The 17,602-nt window shown below is 43.7% G+C and overlaps 1 protein-coding gene across 3 annotated transcripts in view; it reads left to right on the top strand.

Annotated features, from left to right (window-relative positions):
• The window catches only part of HIBCH (3-hydroxyisobutyryl-CoA hydrolase), a 225,646-nt gene that overhangs the window by 18,803 nt on the left and 189,241 nt on the right, over nt 1–17,602 (top strand). For all 3 annotated transcript variants that reach the window (XM_040357165.1, XM_040357163.1, XM_040357164.1), the window contains exons 5-6: nt 8,156–8,236; nt 16,738–16,790. In XM_040357165.1, coding sequence (XP_040213099.1) covers nt 8,156–8,236; nt 16,738–16,790 — 134 coding nt within the window. The remainder of the gene's footprint in view (nt 1–8,155; nt 8,237–16,737; nt 16,791–17,602) is intronic.

The raw sequence follows: 17,602 nt of genomic DNA, 5'->3' as shown, positions 1-17,602 counted from the left end.
ACTCACTGTTTGGAGAATGTGCGGCTGCTTGTTGGACTGCTGCCAGTTTTAACTGTAGTTCTGCGTCTCTTATTTCTTTAGCCTCCTGTAGCTCCATCACTCTCAGCACTACATCCGCAGTTGGGTTCTGACCGAACCATGCTAGCTTCTCTCTCATTAGCTTGTTGGCTGGCGATTCCTCTTCCTGAATCACTGGTGTCTCCATCTCTTGTACTGCTGGCGTTGCTGCAATCCCGTCCTCCTGGTCTATCTCCATTAATTCTGCTATTATGACCCGCTTGGTTTTGTTGCTAGCAATCCTTCCACGAACTTCCAGTAGTTCTTCCAGTGTCTGCTTGGAATCCGGGTGTAAAGGGGAATAGAAGGGAAAATCCCGCTGCTGCCAACCAATTGTGACAGTATTACAATGATATCCCCGTCAACGTTCCCTTCTTCCCATAACGAAAATCACCCCAATATTCCACAAGGAGGAATATTCCTGGAGTCGCCCCAAAAAGCCATACATGAGACAAGCTTACTGCTGGAACAACACAGCTTTAATGGCAGCATTCAGCTAGATATATATACAGTTTACAAGCTAATCACCAATCAAAGAACAATGAAATCTCCACCCCCTTTTCACACACAGTGGGGGCTCTTCATACAGAGGACAGGCAGACATCTCGGTGCCGATTCTTGAAGACACATTTCTTTAGACAATGACATTAGTGACGCTAATTACTAGTTGTACTGAATACATTAACTAGACAGCTCGACCCCGCATATAGAGAGATAATTACCACAATGGAGCAATCAGAATAATTAACACAAGCCACTTAAACACAGATCTCCTTCACACAACACAATAGATCAATTAACCTTTAGAAATAGTGAGGGGACATTAGCACTTCAATAACCTGTTAGCCGAGGACTGAATCACACATGGCAAGCAGGGAGAATTAAACTGAGACATATAGGCAAATGCATCACAGTGGGTACTTAAATAATCACTAAGTATAGGTTCTTTTGCAGTTTTCAGAAACGCATTACAGTCCATTTAACATGGTTTCCTATGGTACACGTTCACATCTATGCGTTTTTTCAGCCGTTTCAGGGGTTTATGGAAAGGGTCAGGGACTTTTTTCCCGCAGCAGATTGCGTTTTGCGTGTAATAGACTTCAACTGACCACACTGAAATGAGCGGAGAAGGTACTTGCACTGTCTTGATTCACTTTTTATACTTTTTTTGGTGAATGGGTAGGGGTTAAGGATGCGGCGGCCAGCTTCCTGACTCACTCCTTATACTCACCAGAAATGGCTGTTACTAGGCAGATTGTCCTAATCTGTCACTTCCTCTTCCATGGTAGTCTTCATTCTTCTCCTCCTAGTGTTGTCTTCTGGGACCTGTGTGTGTCCCTGAAGACAGCTGGCCATTCACAAAGTGCTGCGTGACTCGCACATGCGCAGTAGGAAACAGGCAGTGAAGCCACAAGGCTCCACTGCCTGTTTACCTTACTTGGAATGGTGGCGCCGGGACCCGATCCGATGGACGGGTGTTTGTAGCTGCTGACTTTTAAACATTTTTTTTACAGCTGGAGCTCCGCTTTAATAACCATAGTTGGTTAAAGAGAAGAAAAAAAAGCAAACCACATAAAAAAACGCATGTTCAAAAATTCAAAGTGCCTGAAAATCGCAGTGACCCTCCAGGCTTCTGTGAAACCTAACAAACAGGTTTCCGCCCACTCACACTCCGTTTCTCCTACCCAGAAGCGGATATACATAACAAAGTTGGTCACATAAACATTGAACGTTGTCAGGGATACTTAAAAGCTTAACCACTTCCTTACTGGGCACATATACCCCTTCCTGACCAGGTGAAATTTCAGCTTGTGGCACTGCGTCACTTTAACTGACAATTGCGCGGTCGTGCGACGTGGCTCCCAAACAAAATTGGCGTCCCTTTTTTCCCACAAATAGAGCTTTCTTTTGGTGGTATTTGATCGCCTCTGCGGTTTTTATTTTTTGCGCTATAAACAAAAATAGAGCCACATATAATAAATAGCCCAATTTTTTTTAAAATTTTTTTTTTTTCTCAGTCTAGGCGATACGTATTCTTCTACATATTTTTGGGAAAAAATAAATAAAAAAAATCGCAAGAAGCGTCTGGTTTGCGCAAAAGTTATTGCGCTTACAAAATAGGGGACAGAATTATTATTATTTTTTTATTATATTTTTTTACTACTAATGGCGGCGATCAGCATTTTTTTCGTAACTGCGACATTATGGCAGACACATCGGACACTTTTGACACATTTTTGGCGCCATTCACATTTATACAGCGATCAGTGCTATAAATATGCACTAATTACTGTATAAATGTGACTGGCATTGAAGGGGTTAACACTAGGGGGTGAGGAAGGGGTTAAATGTGTACCCTAAATTGTGTTCTAACTGTAAGTGGAGGGGGGGTGACTGGGGGAGGTGACCGATCTATGTCCCTATGTACAAGGGACACAGATCGGTCTCCTCTGTCCCCTGACAGGACATGGATCTCTGTGTTTACACACAGAGCTCCACGTATTGTCCCTGTAGCCGCTGATCCCGAGTGCCTGGCGGACATCACGGCCGCCAGGCACTCGCATCGGCATCTCAGCGATGCGGCGAGGACGCGCGCGCCGCCGTCGGATGCGCGCGCAGGCCGTCTTTTTACAGCCTGTTAGAGATTCAGGACCACCCCGCGGCCGTATAAAGTCGTACGGCCGTCGGGTAGTGGTTAAAGTAAGATGATTTTGAATGTAGTAGGGAATGGTTAAAACACCTCTATGACTCTATTCTTTTGCTGGTGCCCCATTGGGGTATTTTGCCCTTCTTTCCTTGAGACACAATGGTAAAATCACAGGGAAATCCAATTGAGCAGGGCAGACAGGCAGGGGGCTTGATCAAGAATTACACACATATCACTCTCTATAACAAGCATGCGAGTGAGGGTTTGGCTGCCTTATAACAGGTTTGGTTTCCACCCATAGACTGATCACATTAATTGCCTTGCAGGTTGACAAAGAGAGGGAGAATGCCATAGCCAAAACCTGGATGCTGGAATGAGGAGCAGGAGCACTAGATGCTGCTGACATTCCTATTGTACCCCAGTTTTTGTTGCAGAATTTCTGCATGAGTCTAGAACAGTGTTTCTCAACTCCAGTCCTCAAGGCGCACCAACAGGTCTTGTTTTCAGGCTTTCCATTATTTTGCACAGGTGATTTTATCAGTTTCACTGCCTTAGTAATTACCACAGCAGTTTCATCTGAGGGAAATCCTGAAAACATGACCTGTTGGTGCGCCCTGAGGACTGGAGTTGAGAAACACTGGTCTAGAAACCCTGCTGTCTGCATGCTTGATAAGCAATCACAAGATGCTAGCACTAAAGGCGGATGTCTGTGTCTTTTAGAGCTGGAGCCTGTTCCATCAAGGAAATATTTGACCTCCTTGCCCAGATAGAGCCTTATTTCACACAAAAATATACCGGTACATTTATTTTTGTTGTAAAGTTGGTTGACCTGCATGATCTGGTATGATCCTTTGGTTATTATCCAGCCCTGTGGATGTGTAAGGCCAGATTTACTGTCACGGTGTCAACAGTTTCACCAGGCAAGAATCTGCAAATAGGATATAAAATGCAATAAAAAGCTTAGAGGGGTTCTGACTTTTTTCTAGTTTACTTGTCAACTGCATTGCTATAGGAGAATTTCCCTCACTTCCTGTCTGGTATAATAGACTCTCTAATGGACCCCGATGTATCAATAGATTTTAACAGGGGTTCTAATCTTTCCTCACTTAATCAAGACTGAAAAAAAAATTGGCTGCCCTTGCATTCGAAGTTCATAGAAGCATATTTTAAATAACGCAGGATCTCTGATTTATACTGTAACGTTAATTGAAAAGCATGACCAATTATTTTCCCCAAAGCAACATGGTAGAGGCTATCTTCCTCTATTTCCTCTCTTGCAGTAAATGTGATATCAGATTTCTTTTTAATGGAGTCTGCAGCTAAAACCCAGTATTATAGCTTGTCCTTGCTAAAGCGATGGTATTCCCACGATAGGCAGAGTAATTTAGTAATATAGTATAACAGAAAACGCATTCATGGGACAGGTTTTCTAAATGCTTTGGTACATATCTGTGGTTTCTGAAATTGAATTGTTTCAGGCTGATAAAGGCTGATTCAAATATCATTTTAAACAAAGTGATAAAAAATGTTTTTAATAGAACAGTACTGTATGTGGTTAACAGACCTAGACGGCATTTTATTTCAATTTTACTATACCATATTCTATTTAGTGAAATATACTGAGAAAGCAAAGCAGTGAATAAATAGAGAATGTTTGCTTTTATTTCCTTTTGCATTATTATTATCACTCATTTGTGTTATTTATTACCTGTGGAAAAAATGACTGTTATATTTTAGCTTTTATTTCGATTTTGCCGTTTCAAAGACTTAGGGGTATGGTCGAAGGAGCATTCCATATCACCACATCCTACAATATTAGTAACAAAGAAGAAGAAAAAAGGGGAATGTGACATTAAAGGTGTGATCCCTAAGCAAATGATCCATACATAGATATAAAATCAGTAGTGAACAAAAATGTAAAACATTACTAAAAACATAAGGGATGACAATAAATTGCAATATATTAACACCCAGAAGCGGCTATATCAAGAACCAGTTAGTACTAGTATACAAAAAACTATACAGGTGTACTGTAAGTAAGCCAAAACAAACAAGATAATAATGCTGGTATCTTGGTAAAAATTGCCTCCTACTCAACATGTTTCGCATTGCAGCTTCATCAGGAGTTGGGTACTATAAACTAATAAACAATACAGAAGAGGAAATGCTATGATAAAGCCCTATATGTCTTGATATAGGGGAGATGATTGTACAATTCTTAATAAAACACAAATGATCATATATCCACCTTCAGAAGGCCCTTTTTGATTTTCAGACATAGAGGGATCTATAGCTACAGATCATGATACATATCATGATGGAGGGAATGGAGGGATATGTGTATATGTATATGTGTTTGTGTGTGTGTGTGTATATATATATACCGTATATACAGGTGTGTGTGTATATATATATGTGTGTGTGTGTGTGTATGTGTATATATATATATATATATATATATATATATATATATATATATATATATATAGTGACTATGTATTAAATGGTACTGGAGGGATAAATTTGGCTATGCCCGGGTCCTCGTGAAGCAGGTACCAAGGCTTCTGAAGGACGTCTCTAATCTGGGCATGTTGTTTTGAGTATGGTAAGATTACTCTGATGGACAGGCCGGTGCTAGGAGGAATTCAAATTCCGTATCTCCTAGCACCGGCACAGCAGCAACAGGAAAACGAGCAGAGAAGTCCTGTGGCTGGGAGAGTAGAAAGTTTACGCTGGTTGGTGACGGGGCAAGCTGAAAGTCATGGCCAATGCAATCGCCAAAGATCAGAGCTGGATTCCCAAGTTATTTAAGAAGAAAACATGTACCACTTACATAGAAGACAGCCGGCCCAACAGGTCCATCTAATGTTATATGGGAGAGTGTTGCCTTGCTTACTGCTCGCTGGTTCCATCTGGTGGACGCTTTGGAGTTGAGCCCATGTTAAGCTGATTACTTTTCTTTGGAGGATTTGCTTTTTGCCTTTTGACCTAGCAACAGGTCGAAGTGTTGAGGTGAGAGGCCACCCTTTAGCCTTGGTGGAGGATAATCCTGTCCTGTGGGTCACAGATCTGAAGATTTCTGCACTATTTATCACCATTGTATTTTGGAGCACCTTTATCACTTTGCACTTTATGGACTCTATTTAATTAATTTGAAATATTGTGTTTTTAATTATTTATAGTTTTATTTACTTGCGCTGCACTAATTATTTACGTAAGTATAGTATATGGTAGCGCTCTTATCTTGTTCACATTTTTAGAGGCATATGCACTTTTGAGAGCAGCAACCTTGAATGTTATTAATCATTTATTTTGTTATCATCAATTATTCCTTTATAATCACTTGTTTCACGGTGCTATACACTATTTACCTGTATTGTTTAATTTGCTTATTGTGAACATAATACCAATCAAGGCCAGTGCTTCCAGGGTGGGGTAACCATCAACAGGGCACCATTTAACTAGCCATTTAGACTTAGTGGGGCAGATTCACATACAATTACACTTGCGGTGCGTATCAGAGATACGCTACGCCGCCGTACCTTACCTGGCGTACTTTCAAATCCACAAAGATTTTGCGCCGTAAGTTACGGCGGCGTAGTGTATTTCTGGCGGCGGAATTCAAATCGGCGAGTAGGGGGCGGGTTTCATTTAAATGAAGCGCGTCCCCGCGCCGAATGAACTGCGCATGCGTCGTCCAGAAATTTCCCGCCGTGCTTTGCGCGAAATGACATTGCACTGACGTCAATTTTTGAACTTAGACGTGAGTTACGTCCATCCCTATTCACGGACGACTTACGCAAAAAAAAAAAAATCAAATTTCGACGCGGGAACGACAGCCATACTTTAACATGGCAAGTCTATCTATATGCCACAAAATAGCAGCTTTAACTATACGCCGGAAAAAGCTGACTAGAGAGGACGTAAGAGAATGCGACGGCCTCGCGTACGTTCGTGGATCGTCGGAAAAAGCTCATTTGCATACCCGACGCGGAAAACGACGCAAACTCCACCCAGCGAACGCCGAAGTATTGCATCTGCGATCCGAAGGCGTACGAAGCCGTACGACTGTCGGTTCGAACCCAGATGTCGTCGTATCTTGGTTTGAGGATTCAAACTAAAGATACGACGCCGGAAATTTGAAAGTACGCCGGCGTATCATTAGATACGCCGGCGTACTTGCTCTGTGAATCTGCCCCAGTATTCTTACACTAGCTGGATTGGAGGGGACAATTTTTCTATTGAAGATTGGTAATCCCCCGTTTTTTTGTACAGGGATGGACAGTTCTGTATTTGTGCAGTTGAATTTGTGTTTTTTTTTATATAAATATTTTGACTTTTTCTTAGAATTTACTTCCTATTGCCTCGGACACTGGGATATGCTGTTCCGCTTTGTGCTGTCTATTTCTCATATATTTATGGCATGGTTTTGAAAAATACTCTATATCTGTTGGTGCCAACCGTCTTATTTACATCTGTATAGCCATTTGTATACTAGTACTAACTGGTTCTTGATATAGCCTGTTTTGAGTGTGACTATATTGCAATTTATTGTCATTTGTGGTGATATTTAGTATTGTTTTTAATTTTTGTGCACTAATAAAGTTGTTAATTTTATGTCTGTGTGTATCATTTGCTAAGGGGGCACACCTTTAAAGAGCCATTACCCTTTTTTCCTCCTCTTTGTTCCTAAAAACATTATTGCACCTTTGCTTTACATTTATTGCAAAGATTACAAAGGATCCTGCTCAGATTGCTAAACTAGTTACATAATATTATTGCACTACTAGTATCTTTTCTGCTATGCTGGTGACATCTGCAGTATGCTGGTCTTTTTTTTTTTTTTTTGGTACTTTTCGTTTTAGCAGTATTTCTTCTATGGCTCCCAGCGGGGAATCCTGCGGGGAATGGGCGTTCCCGAAGGCAAGCAAGTTGATTGACGGCCTTCGATAGCGCGTCACGGCTTCCGAAAATAGCCGAGGTGACACGTGGCTGTTTACGGCGCCTGCGCCTGTCGTGTAGAGCTGACTGCGCAGGCGCCGTAAATTGCAGAGTGGCACTCGTGTGTATTTTCGGAAGCCGTGACGCGCTATCGAAGGCTGTCAATCAACTTGCTTGTCTTCGGGAACGCCTATACCAGGAAGTAATCCCCGCTCGGAGCCATAGAAGAAATACTGCTAAAACGATAAGTACCAAAAAAAAAAAAAGACCAGCATACTGCAGATGTCAGCAGTATGCTGGATCTAACTGCAGAAAGTTGATTTTTGGGTGAACTCCTGCTTTAAATGATGATGTCAAAATTGCTACTGTCTATTGAGTCTCTTTGAAGTAATATTTATCTGGTTAGCGTTACTAGATTTATTATTGTAAAAGTCATCAATAAAAACTACTTCATACTGACTTTACATTGTTTCAAATAAACAGAAGTGTTTTTATTTTTTATTTAATTAGCTGTTACTAATGCTGGGAAATCAGGAGACCGGCTTGCCCAAGACTTCTTCAGAGAAGAGTACATCCTAAACAATGCTATTGGTACGGTTCACAATTATTACACATTGTAATCCATATTTTAAATGACATGTTTGGGGATGTTGGTTCAATATGGGCAATTTTTATAACTCAAAATCAGTTGTTTCAATTTTGCAACCATCCATTTACTAATGGATAATAAAGATTGCTTAGGAATGTTAAAGTGTATTTAAACCCAGAACAGAAAAAGCATACATATTGCTTACCGTTCCTTAGACATGGTGGCTCGATTAGTTTTTTTTTTGGCAGGCTTTTTTCAATACTATTCACCTAGTGATGCTGCCAATAACACCGTTTCTGTAGATCATCGTAAACACAGCTTTCCCGTTCTTCACAGTGGCGGCTTCATTTATTGTGTGTTCCCTAATATAGGGAAACACGATCAATGACGTCACACGTCCAACCCCGCCCCCCTACAGTTAGAAAAACATAAGAGGTCACACATAACCCCTACAGCGCCCCCTAGTGGTTAACTCCTAAACTGCACTGTCATTTTTCACAGTAAACAATACATTTTTATAGCATTTTTTTCTGTGAAAATTACAGTGGTCCCAAAAATGTGTCAAAATTGTCCGATGTGTCTGCCATAATGTCGCAGTCACGAAAAAAATCGCTGATTACCGCCATTAGTAGTAAAAAAAATATTTTGTAAACGCTATAAATTTTGCGCAAACCAATCGATAAACGCTTATTGCGTTTTTCTTTATCGTTACATCACGGGACACAGAGCGGCATTCATTACTATATGGGTTATATGGAGTACCTTCAGGTGATGGACACTGGCAATCTCAAACAGGAAATGCCCCTCCCTATATAACCCCCTCCCATAGGAGGAGTACCTCAGTTTTTACGCCAGTGTCTTAGGTGTTGGTCATGGTTTAGCTTGCCTCCGCATCCTTGGGATTAGGTGAGCTAACCGGTTCTGTCCAAAGGCCTCAGCGCTAAAGTGGTCAGTAACCGGACCCCAAACCCTTGGGGTATAGCCCATAATGCTTTTCTTTTTAGAGAGCTGGACCCTGGGCCCAGAACTTAGAAACCTTTGGGTGCCTAATGTTTTCTGTTGCCAGAGTGCTATATGGGCCCAGGACAGTGGATCCTTCATAGGAACCCAGGGCCTGAAGGTCTAGACATCCCCACGGAGATGGGGGAAGATTGGGCCTCTTGCTTGGCAAAGTCCTGCGGCATGGAGCAGGTAAGTGAGGGGAAAACTTGCGGAACTTGGTTCTTAGCAGGTTTTTTCTGGGGGGTCACAGGGGACATGCCTAAAGTTATGCGCTGCATCTGGCAAACTAGTCACATATCTTAATGATAGGATGGCTCTATGTGTACTTTTTCCCCATAAGAAGTGACCTCCCTTGTAGTGTTGGAAAAGCATTTGAGTAGGGCCTGTGTAATATAAAGTGTATGTGTGTGTCAGAGAGCTATGCTTACCTGCAAGCCTCCAGGCGATGCTCCATCAGTCTTCCTCCTCAGAGCCTGCAAAGCAGGCAAAACGCTGACCTCCTCGTGGTTCCAGCTGGAGCAGAGAGGCTCCCTTCCCCCCAACCCCCCCCCCCCTATCGGCGGGCGCGCGCGTTCACGTGTTATAGGCGCAATTCGCGCCGTTTAGCTGAGGGGGGAAGGGCGGGTCAGTGGTTTAAGGAAGGGGCGGCCCTTCCTTTTCGTTCCAAACAGCTCATTCGATACATTGGAACTGGGGAGGAAAGACCAGAGCGGCAGCACGGGGCGCCGAGGACACACAGTGGCCAAAAAGAATATTGCAGTCTTCAGAAGACTGTTTTCAAGCCTAGAAATAGGCTGTTTCTTTCCATCTCATAGTTTTTCTTGCAATACTACTCAGGGGGACAGAATGCTTTTTCTTTCCTGGATTTGAAACAAAAAGAAAAAAAAAAAAAAGAAAAGTCATCTAGGGGAGAGGAAGCATTTTTTATCCCCCAAACAGGTGTTTGGGCAATTAACTTTTATAGTTCCAAGTACCAATAAGTAGCAGGTGTACCGCGTTCACGTGTTATAGGCGCAATTCGCGCCGTTTAGCTGAGGGGGGAAGGGCGGGTCAGTGGTTTAAGGAAGGGGCGGCCCTTCCTTTTCGTTCCAAACAGCTCATTCGATACATTGGAACTGGGGAGGAAAGACCAGAGCGGCAGCACGGGGCGCCGAGGACACACAGTGGCCAAAAAGAATATTGCAGTCTTCAGAAGACTGTTTTCAAGCCTAGAAATAGGCTGTTTCTTTCCATCTCATAGTTTTTCTTGCAATACTACTCAGGGGGACAGAATGCTTTTTCTTTCCTGGATTTAAAAAAAAAAAAAAAAAAAAAAAAAAAAAAAAGAAAAGTCATCTAGGGGAGAGGAAGCATTTTTTATCCCCCAAACAGGTGTTTGGGCAATTAACTTTTATAGTTCCAAGTACCAATAAGTAGCAGGTGTACCTCGGTATTGTACCATGGCATCCGGGTCAGAGGGTACAAGAGGTGGGGATTCCCCCAGAGAGTCTGAGGTCTCGGACAAAGCTATGCCGCTGCTTTCCCCACAGGGAGCCTTGGGGCCATCAGGATCTGGGGCTGGAGCTGGCGCGGGTCAGTCCAACCCTAAGATGGTCACGGACGAGGTATTACTCACCTCTTTAAGAGAGATGGAGAAAAGAATGGGAAAAATGATAGCCACAGCTATGCGGGGCAGTAAACGGATTAGATCTCCGTCGCCCGAGCGTGGACCCTCAGAAGAGGAGGTCCTTTCCTCAGGGGAATTGGACGATCTCTTGGACAAGGACCAAGTAGGTTCAGGGATCGAAGATCCGGATACAGAGGAGTCTGGAGCGGTCTCCCAAGGGGAGGGCTGGTGGATTCAAGCCTTAACGGACTTGGTCCATAATGCATTCAACTTGCCAGTACCAGATCTCCAGGTATCGACGGTTTCAGCTTTGGGCTCACTGAGGGCGCCTCAAAGCAATGCAGTGTTTCCGATCCACCCTCTATTAGAGGGAGTTTTGTTCCAAGATTGGAACAAGCCAGATAAAATCTTCTTACCACCTAAAAGATTCTCTGCCCTATATCCTATGGAAGATAAATTTTCCAAGAAATGGGCTACTCCTGCAGTGGACGCAGCCATCTCATGTGTTAACAAGTCGTTAACATGCCCTGTAGAAAACATACAGGTATTCAAGGATCCAGTTGATAAACGCTTGGAAGCACTACTTAAGAACTCCTTCACTACTGCAGGGGCAGTAGTACAGCCAGCTGTGGCTGCGATTGGGGTTGCTCAAGCATTATCGGATCAAATTAAGCAGATGCTTAAACTTATTCCTGCCCAGCAGGCAGAAGAATTTTCGGATGTCCCTAGGGCCATATGTTTTACGGTAGACGCAATTAAGGATTCTATCCAGCAAGCGTCACGTTTATCGTTATCCCTTATCCATATGAGAAGACTCTTATGGTTAAAGAGCTGGGAGGCCGAGCCCCCATGCAAGAAGCTCCTGGTAGGGTTTCCCTTCTATGGAGGATGACTCTTCGGAGAAGACCTAGATAAATACATTCAGACCATTTCAAACGGCAAAAGTACTCTCTTGCCAACTAAGAAGAAGTTTCAGGGGCCTGCGTTTAAACGACAGTACTCCCCTGGGCAGGGGCCCTCTAATGCCAAACAGTATCGACGGCCTCCTGCGAAAGCAAACTTCGGCTTCAACAGCAAGTCTCAAGGCCAGGCTGCTAGAGGCAGAAAGCAGTGGTTTCGCAAACCAGCAAAACCAGCCCCCAAGCCAACCTTATGAAGGGGCGCCCCCACCCACGAAGGTGGGGGGAAGGCTGCGACTCTTTTCAGAGGTTTGGGAAGCCAGCATTCCCGACGAGTGGGTACGGTCTTCCGTGGCCACGGGCTACAAATTAGATTTCCTAAAGTTTCCTCCTCCTCATTTCCAGGAGTCGAGGATTCCAAGCGATCCGGAGAAAGGAGCCGCATTAATGTCGGCATTAAATCATCTACTTTCCCAGGAAGTAATAGTAGAGGTACCAGTCCTGGAACAGGGGCTAGGTTTCTACTCCAACCTATTCATCATCCCGAAGTCCAATGGAGATGTCAGGCCAATTTTGGACCTAAAGATGGTAAATGCATACCTAAAGATCCGCTCATTTCGGATGGAATCCGTGCGGTCAGCAGCTGCCACACTCCAAAAGGACGACTTCATGGCGTCCATAGACATAAAGGATGCCTACCTTCATGTTCCAATTTATCAGCCACATCAAAAATATCTACGCTTCATGGTGGCTTCGCGTCACTTCCAATTCGTGGCGCTTCCCTTCGGGTTGGCTACGGCCCCCCGGGTGTTCACGAAGGTCCTAGCTCCAATCCTAGCCAAACTAAGGATCCAAGGGGTCACGATCCTAGCATACCTGGACGACCTCCTAGTCATAGATCACTCGTCTCCCGGCTTGGAGCGAGCAGTGGCCCTCACGGTCCAATACCTCGAGAAGTTCGGCTGGGTCCTAAATCGAGAAAAGTCAGCTTTCCTGCCCACAAGGCAGTTGGAATATCTCGGCATGAGATTAGACACAGAACAACAAAGAGTGTTTCTACCTCTGAGGAAGGTCAAAGCCATCAAGGAATTAATCCTACTGGTTCTAAGCAAAAAGGAACCGACTATTCGCCTATGTATGAGGTTACTAGGCAAGATGGTGGCCACATTCGAGGCGGTACCATACGCCCAGAGTCACACTCGCATCCTGCAGGCAGCCATCCTGTCAGCATGGAGCAGAAGGCCACAGGCCTTGGATATCCCGTTGCCGCTCTCATCAAGAGTCCGACAAAGTCTGTGTTGGTGGTTAGACCCTCAGAACCTACTGAAGGGGAGATCTTTCAGCCCAGTGGCTTGGAAGATAGTGACCACAGACGCCAGCCTGACAGGCTGGGGAGCAATTTTGGATGGTTGCACTCGCCAAGGTACTTGGGCAAAGCTAGAGGAGCAGTTGCCCATCAACATCTTGGAGCTCAGAGCTGCTCGACTAGCCCTCAGGGCTTGGACGTCAAAATTGCAGGGGTTCCCGGTGAGAATTCAATCAGACAATGCCACGGCCGTGGCATACATAAATCACCAAGGGGGAACCAGGAGTCAAGCCGCTCAGAGAGAGGTGAGCTTGATTCTCCTATGGGCAGAGGCTCATGTGCCCTGCATATCGGCAATATTCATTTCCGGAGTGGACAACTTTCAGGCGGACTTCTTAAGCCGCCAGACTCTATGGCCGGGGGAATGGTCTCTGCATCCACAAATCTTTCAAGCACTCTGCCAAAGATGGGGAGTGCCGGACGTGGATGTCATGGCATCGAGACTCAACAAGAAGCTAGACAGGTTCATGTCCCGCTCAAGGGATCCGATGGCCTGCGGAACCGATGCGCTGGTTTGCCCTTGGCATCAGTTCAAACTTCTTTATGCGTTTCCCCCGCTCCAGTTACTACCCCGCCTGCTGCGCAGGATCAGGGTGGAGCACATACCAGTCATCCTGGTAGCTCCAGCATGGCCCAGAAGGGCATGGTACTCACTAATCTTAAGGATGGTAGTGGGAGACCCTTGGACTCTTCCTCTACGGCCAGACCTGCTATCGCAAGGTCCGATCCTCCACCCTGCCTTACGGCATCTAAATTTGACGGCCTGGAAGCTGAATCCCTGATTCTCAGGGGTAGAGGTCTGTCTCAGAAAGTAATCTCTACCCTAATCAGAGCCAGGAAACCGGTCTCTAGGGTGATTTATCACAGGGTCTGGAAGGCCTATGTAGGCTGGTGTGAGTCCAAGCTATGGCTTCCTCGCAAATTCACCATTGATAGAGTTTTAAGTTTTCTCCAGCTAGGAGTGGATAAAGGATTGGCATTAAGCACAATCAAAGGACAGATTTCTGCTCTGTCAGTGTGGTTTCAGCGGCCGCTGGCCACCCACTCGCTGGTTAAGACCTTCCTTCAAGGGGTCTTACGTATTAAACCTCCAGTTAAATCCCCGCTTTGCCCGTGGGATTTAAACCTTGTTCTGTCAAGTTTACAGAAACAACCGTTTGAGCCGTTGGCTGAAATTCCTTTGGTTTTACTGACAAGGAAGTTAGTATTTTTGGTCGCCATAGTTTCCGCAAGAAGAGTATCGGAACTGGCGGCCTTATCCTGTAAGGAACCATATCTTATTTTTCATAAGGACAGGGTCGTTCTCCGCCCTCATCCTTCCTTCCTACCGAAGGTTATATCCAGTTTTCATTTGAACCAGGATTTGGTATTACCATCCTTCTTCCCTAAACCTACTTCCAGAAAGGAAGGGTTGCTGCATACCTTGGATATCGTCAGGGCCATGAAGGCCTATCTTAAAGCTACAAAGAAGATCCGGAAAACAGATGTGCTGTTCATATTACCGGATGGGCCCAAGAAGGGGCAGGCAGCTGCAAAGTCCACCATTTCTAGGTGGATTAAGCAATTAATCACTCAGGCCTACGGCTTGAAAGGGTTGCCTCCTCCAGTATCATTAAAGGCTCATTCTACTAGGGCCATGGGCGCCTCCTGGGCAGCACACCACCAGATCTCTATGGCTCAAGTTTGCAAGGCGGCAACCTGGTCTTCTGTCCACACGTTTACAAAATTCTACCAGTTGGACGTAAGAAGGAATTCTGATACAGCCTTTGGGCAGGCAGTGCTGCAGGCTGCAGTTTGAGACCCTCGGATTCCGGGGGCTCCTCTTTTTTGAGTTAAATTTAAAATTTAAGATTATTTTTCTCAACTAAGTTGGATTTATTATGATTTGAGTATTTCTCTAAATTAAATCCTTTTGTCTTGGAGATGTTCTCCCTCCCCTCATTGTAAGCATTGCTTTGGGACATCCCATATAGTAATGAATGCCGCTCTGTGTCCCGTGATGTAACGATAAAGAAAAAGAGATTTTTAATACAGCTTACCTGTAAAATCTTTTTCTTGGAGTACATCACGGGACACAGAGCTCCCACCCCTCTTTTGAGGACCATTTTGGGAGGCATACTGCTTGCTACAAAACTGAGGTACTCCTCCTATGGGAGGGGGTTATATAGGGAGGGGCATTTCCTGTTTGAGATTGCCAGTGTCCATCACCTGAAGGTACTCCATATAACCCATATAGTAATGAATGCCGCTCTGTGTCCCGTGATGTACTCCAAGAAAAAGATTTTACAGGTAAGCTGTATTAAAAATCTCTTTTTTTTTTTTTTACCAAAAATAGGTAGAAGAATACGCATCGGCCTAAACTGAGGAAAAAATATTTTTTTTTATATCTTTTTGGGAGATATTTATTCAAAATTGTCGCTCTATTTTTGTTTATAGTGCAAAAAATAAAAACCGCAGAGGTGATCAAATACCACCAAAAGAAAGCTCTATTTGTGGGAATAAATGGACGCCAATTTTGTTTGGGAGCCACATCGCACGACCGCGCAATTGTCAGTTAAAGCGACGGAGTGCCGAATCGCAAAAACTGGCCAGGTCCTTTACCTGCATAAAGGTCCGGGTCTTAAGTGGTTAAAGTTTTCTTTTGTTTGTCTTTTTTCTTTACCTGTTGATCCAGCCTGTAAAAGATTCCTATCTTATGCCGCATACACACGATCGGAAATTCCGACAAGAAAACCGTCGATTTTTTTTTTACGACGGAATTTGGGCTCAAACTTGTGTTGCATACACACGGTCACACAAATGTTTTCTGAAATTCCGCATGCATGTTTTTTTGTGCGTCGGAATTGCATACAGACGATTGGAATTTCCGACAAGAACTTTTCCGTCGGAAAATTTGAGAACCAGCTCTCAAATTTTTGTTACCATAAAGTACTAAAATTGAGCCACGCTGTAGAAGAGTAATAATTATCTTTCTAGCAGGTGTAAAACTCTTGTAGACATGCAGTTGCAGTGGCATTAGGAGCTGTGTTGACAAGATTTTGTTAGCTTCAGATGGGTTTTGCATTCCCATTAAAGTTTATGGGAATGCAAAACCTACTTGAAAAAGATTAAATGCAGAAAACTACATTTTCAAAAACGACGTTGCCTACACACCATCGTTTTTCCAAAATGCTCTAGCAAAGCGCGGTTACATTCAGGACTCGTTTCCATTGAAGCTCGCTTCATAACTTGCTTCTGAGCATGCGCGGGTTTAAAAACGTTGTTTTAAACGTCGTTTTGCCCACACACTATCATTTTAATTGACACAAAAAACGACGTTTTGAAAAACGACACAAAAAATTGAAGCATGCTTCAATTTTTTTGGGTCGTTTTTCACAAGACATAAAACAATATTTTCCCCCACACACGGTCATTTTAATTGACGTTTTTCAAAACGTCGTTTTTTTTCATCACATAAAGTGATGGTGTGTACGCAGCATTAGAAGCATCTAAAATCAATGTCAACTGATGCATTTGCTACAAGCCCAAGTGCTAGTCAATGAAACACACAGATAATTGTATCAGCTACCTATTATAGTTCTGCCTTGCTACAGAGTTAAATTCTGATCTTTTTATTTTTTTGTTTGCCAGGAACATGCAGAAAACCCTATATCGCTTTCATTGATGGAATAACAATGGGAGGTGTAAGTAAAATGTGTACCTGTAATTGGTAAGACCTGGTCAATAAACTCTAATAAAGGCTGCTTGAGGCCTGGTTAATTGACCATAGATCAAAGGAGGAGGGGGAGTTGTTTGGGATTTTCAAGGCACTGATATGCAACAATGTATACAAAAATATATAAATATTTATTTGACAAAGTATAATGATACAAAGAATACAAAACATTTGGGACAAACCCCAAAAATAAGATCGATCACAAGACCGTTTTGTCTAATCGGTGGAGTCGTAGTCTCGACCGGTTTCGCAGTATAAAACTGCTTCTTCAGGAGAATGTCTTAGCTTGTCATAGTGATCATACACCCGCTCGGGCAAAAACCCCCTAGGGCGCACGTGGGGGATAATAGGGACGGGCTCGTCCAGGATATAACAATCTGTTTGGATGATACTGGGGTGGGTGACACGAGAATGTAAGCAAGGAACCAGCAAACTGACAGAAACGCTGGTGTGGTTAAACACAGGCAGTGACCAATAAGGTTCTATGCAGTGTCAGCGCGTCCCCAGGGAGAGCTCCGTGCGTCACTTTTCACTAAAATGTGTACCTGTTATATAATAAATGACACAAAATGGAAATGTTGTTAAAAGTCATCTATTTATTTAATTTGTAGCTCCAAGTCCAAGCTTTTAATACATGTTTGGTACTAGAAGAAAGAAAACACTTCAGCGCTAAAGTGTCAGCAACAAGTAAATATAACAATCTTGATCATCCTTCCATAAACCTTCATGTTTCTACAAAAATAGTAAGGGATGCTTCTAGGATAGGGGTTTAAAACTCCA

The sequence above is a fragment of the Rana temporaria genome, chromosome 6, assembly GCF_905171775.1.
Source record: "Rana temporaria chromosome 6, aRanTem1.1, whole genome shotgun sequence".
In the NCBI taxonomy this organism is placed as follows: Eukaryota; Metazoa; Chordata; class Amphibia; order Anura; family Ranidae; genus Rana; species Rana temporaria.
This window is presented reverse-complemented; position numbering and strand designations above follow the sequence as displayed.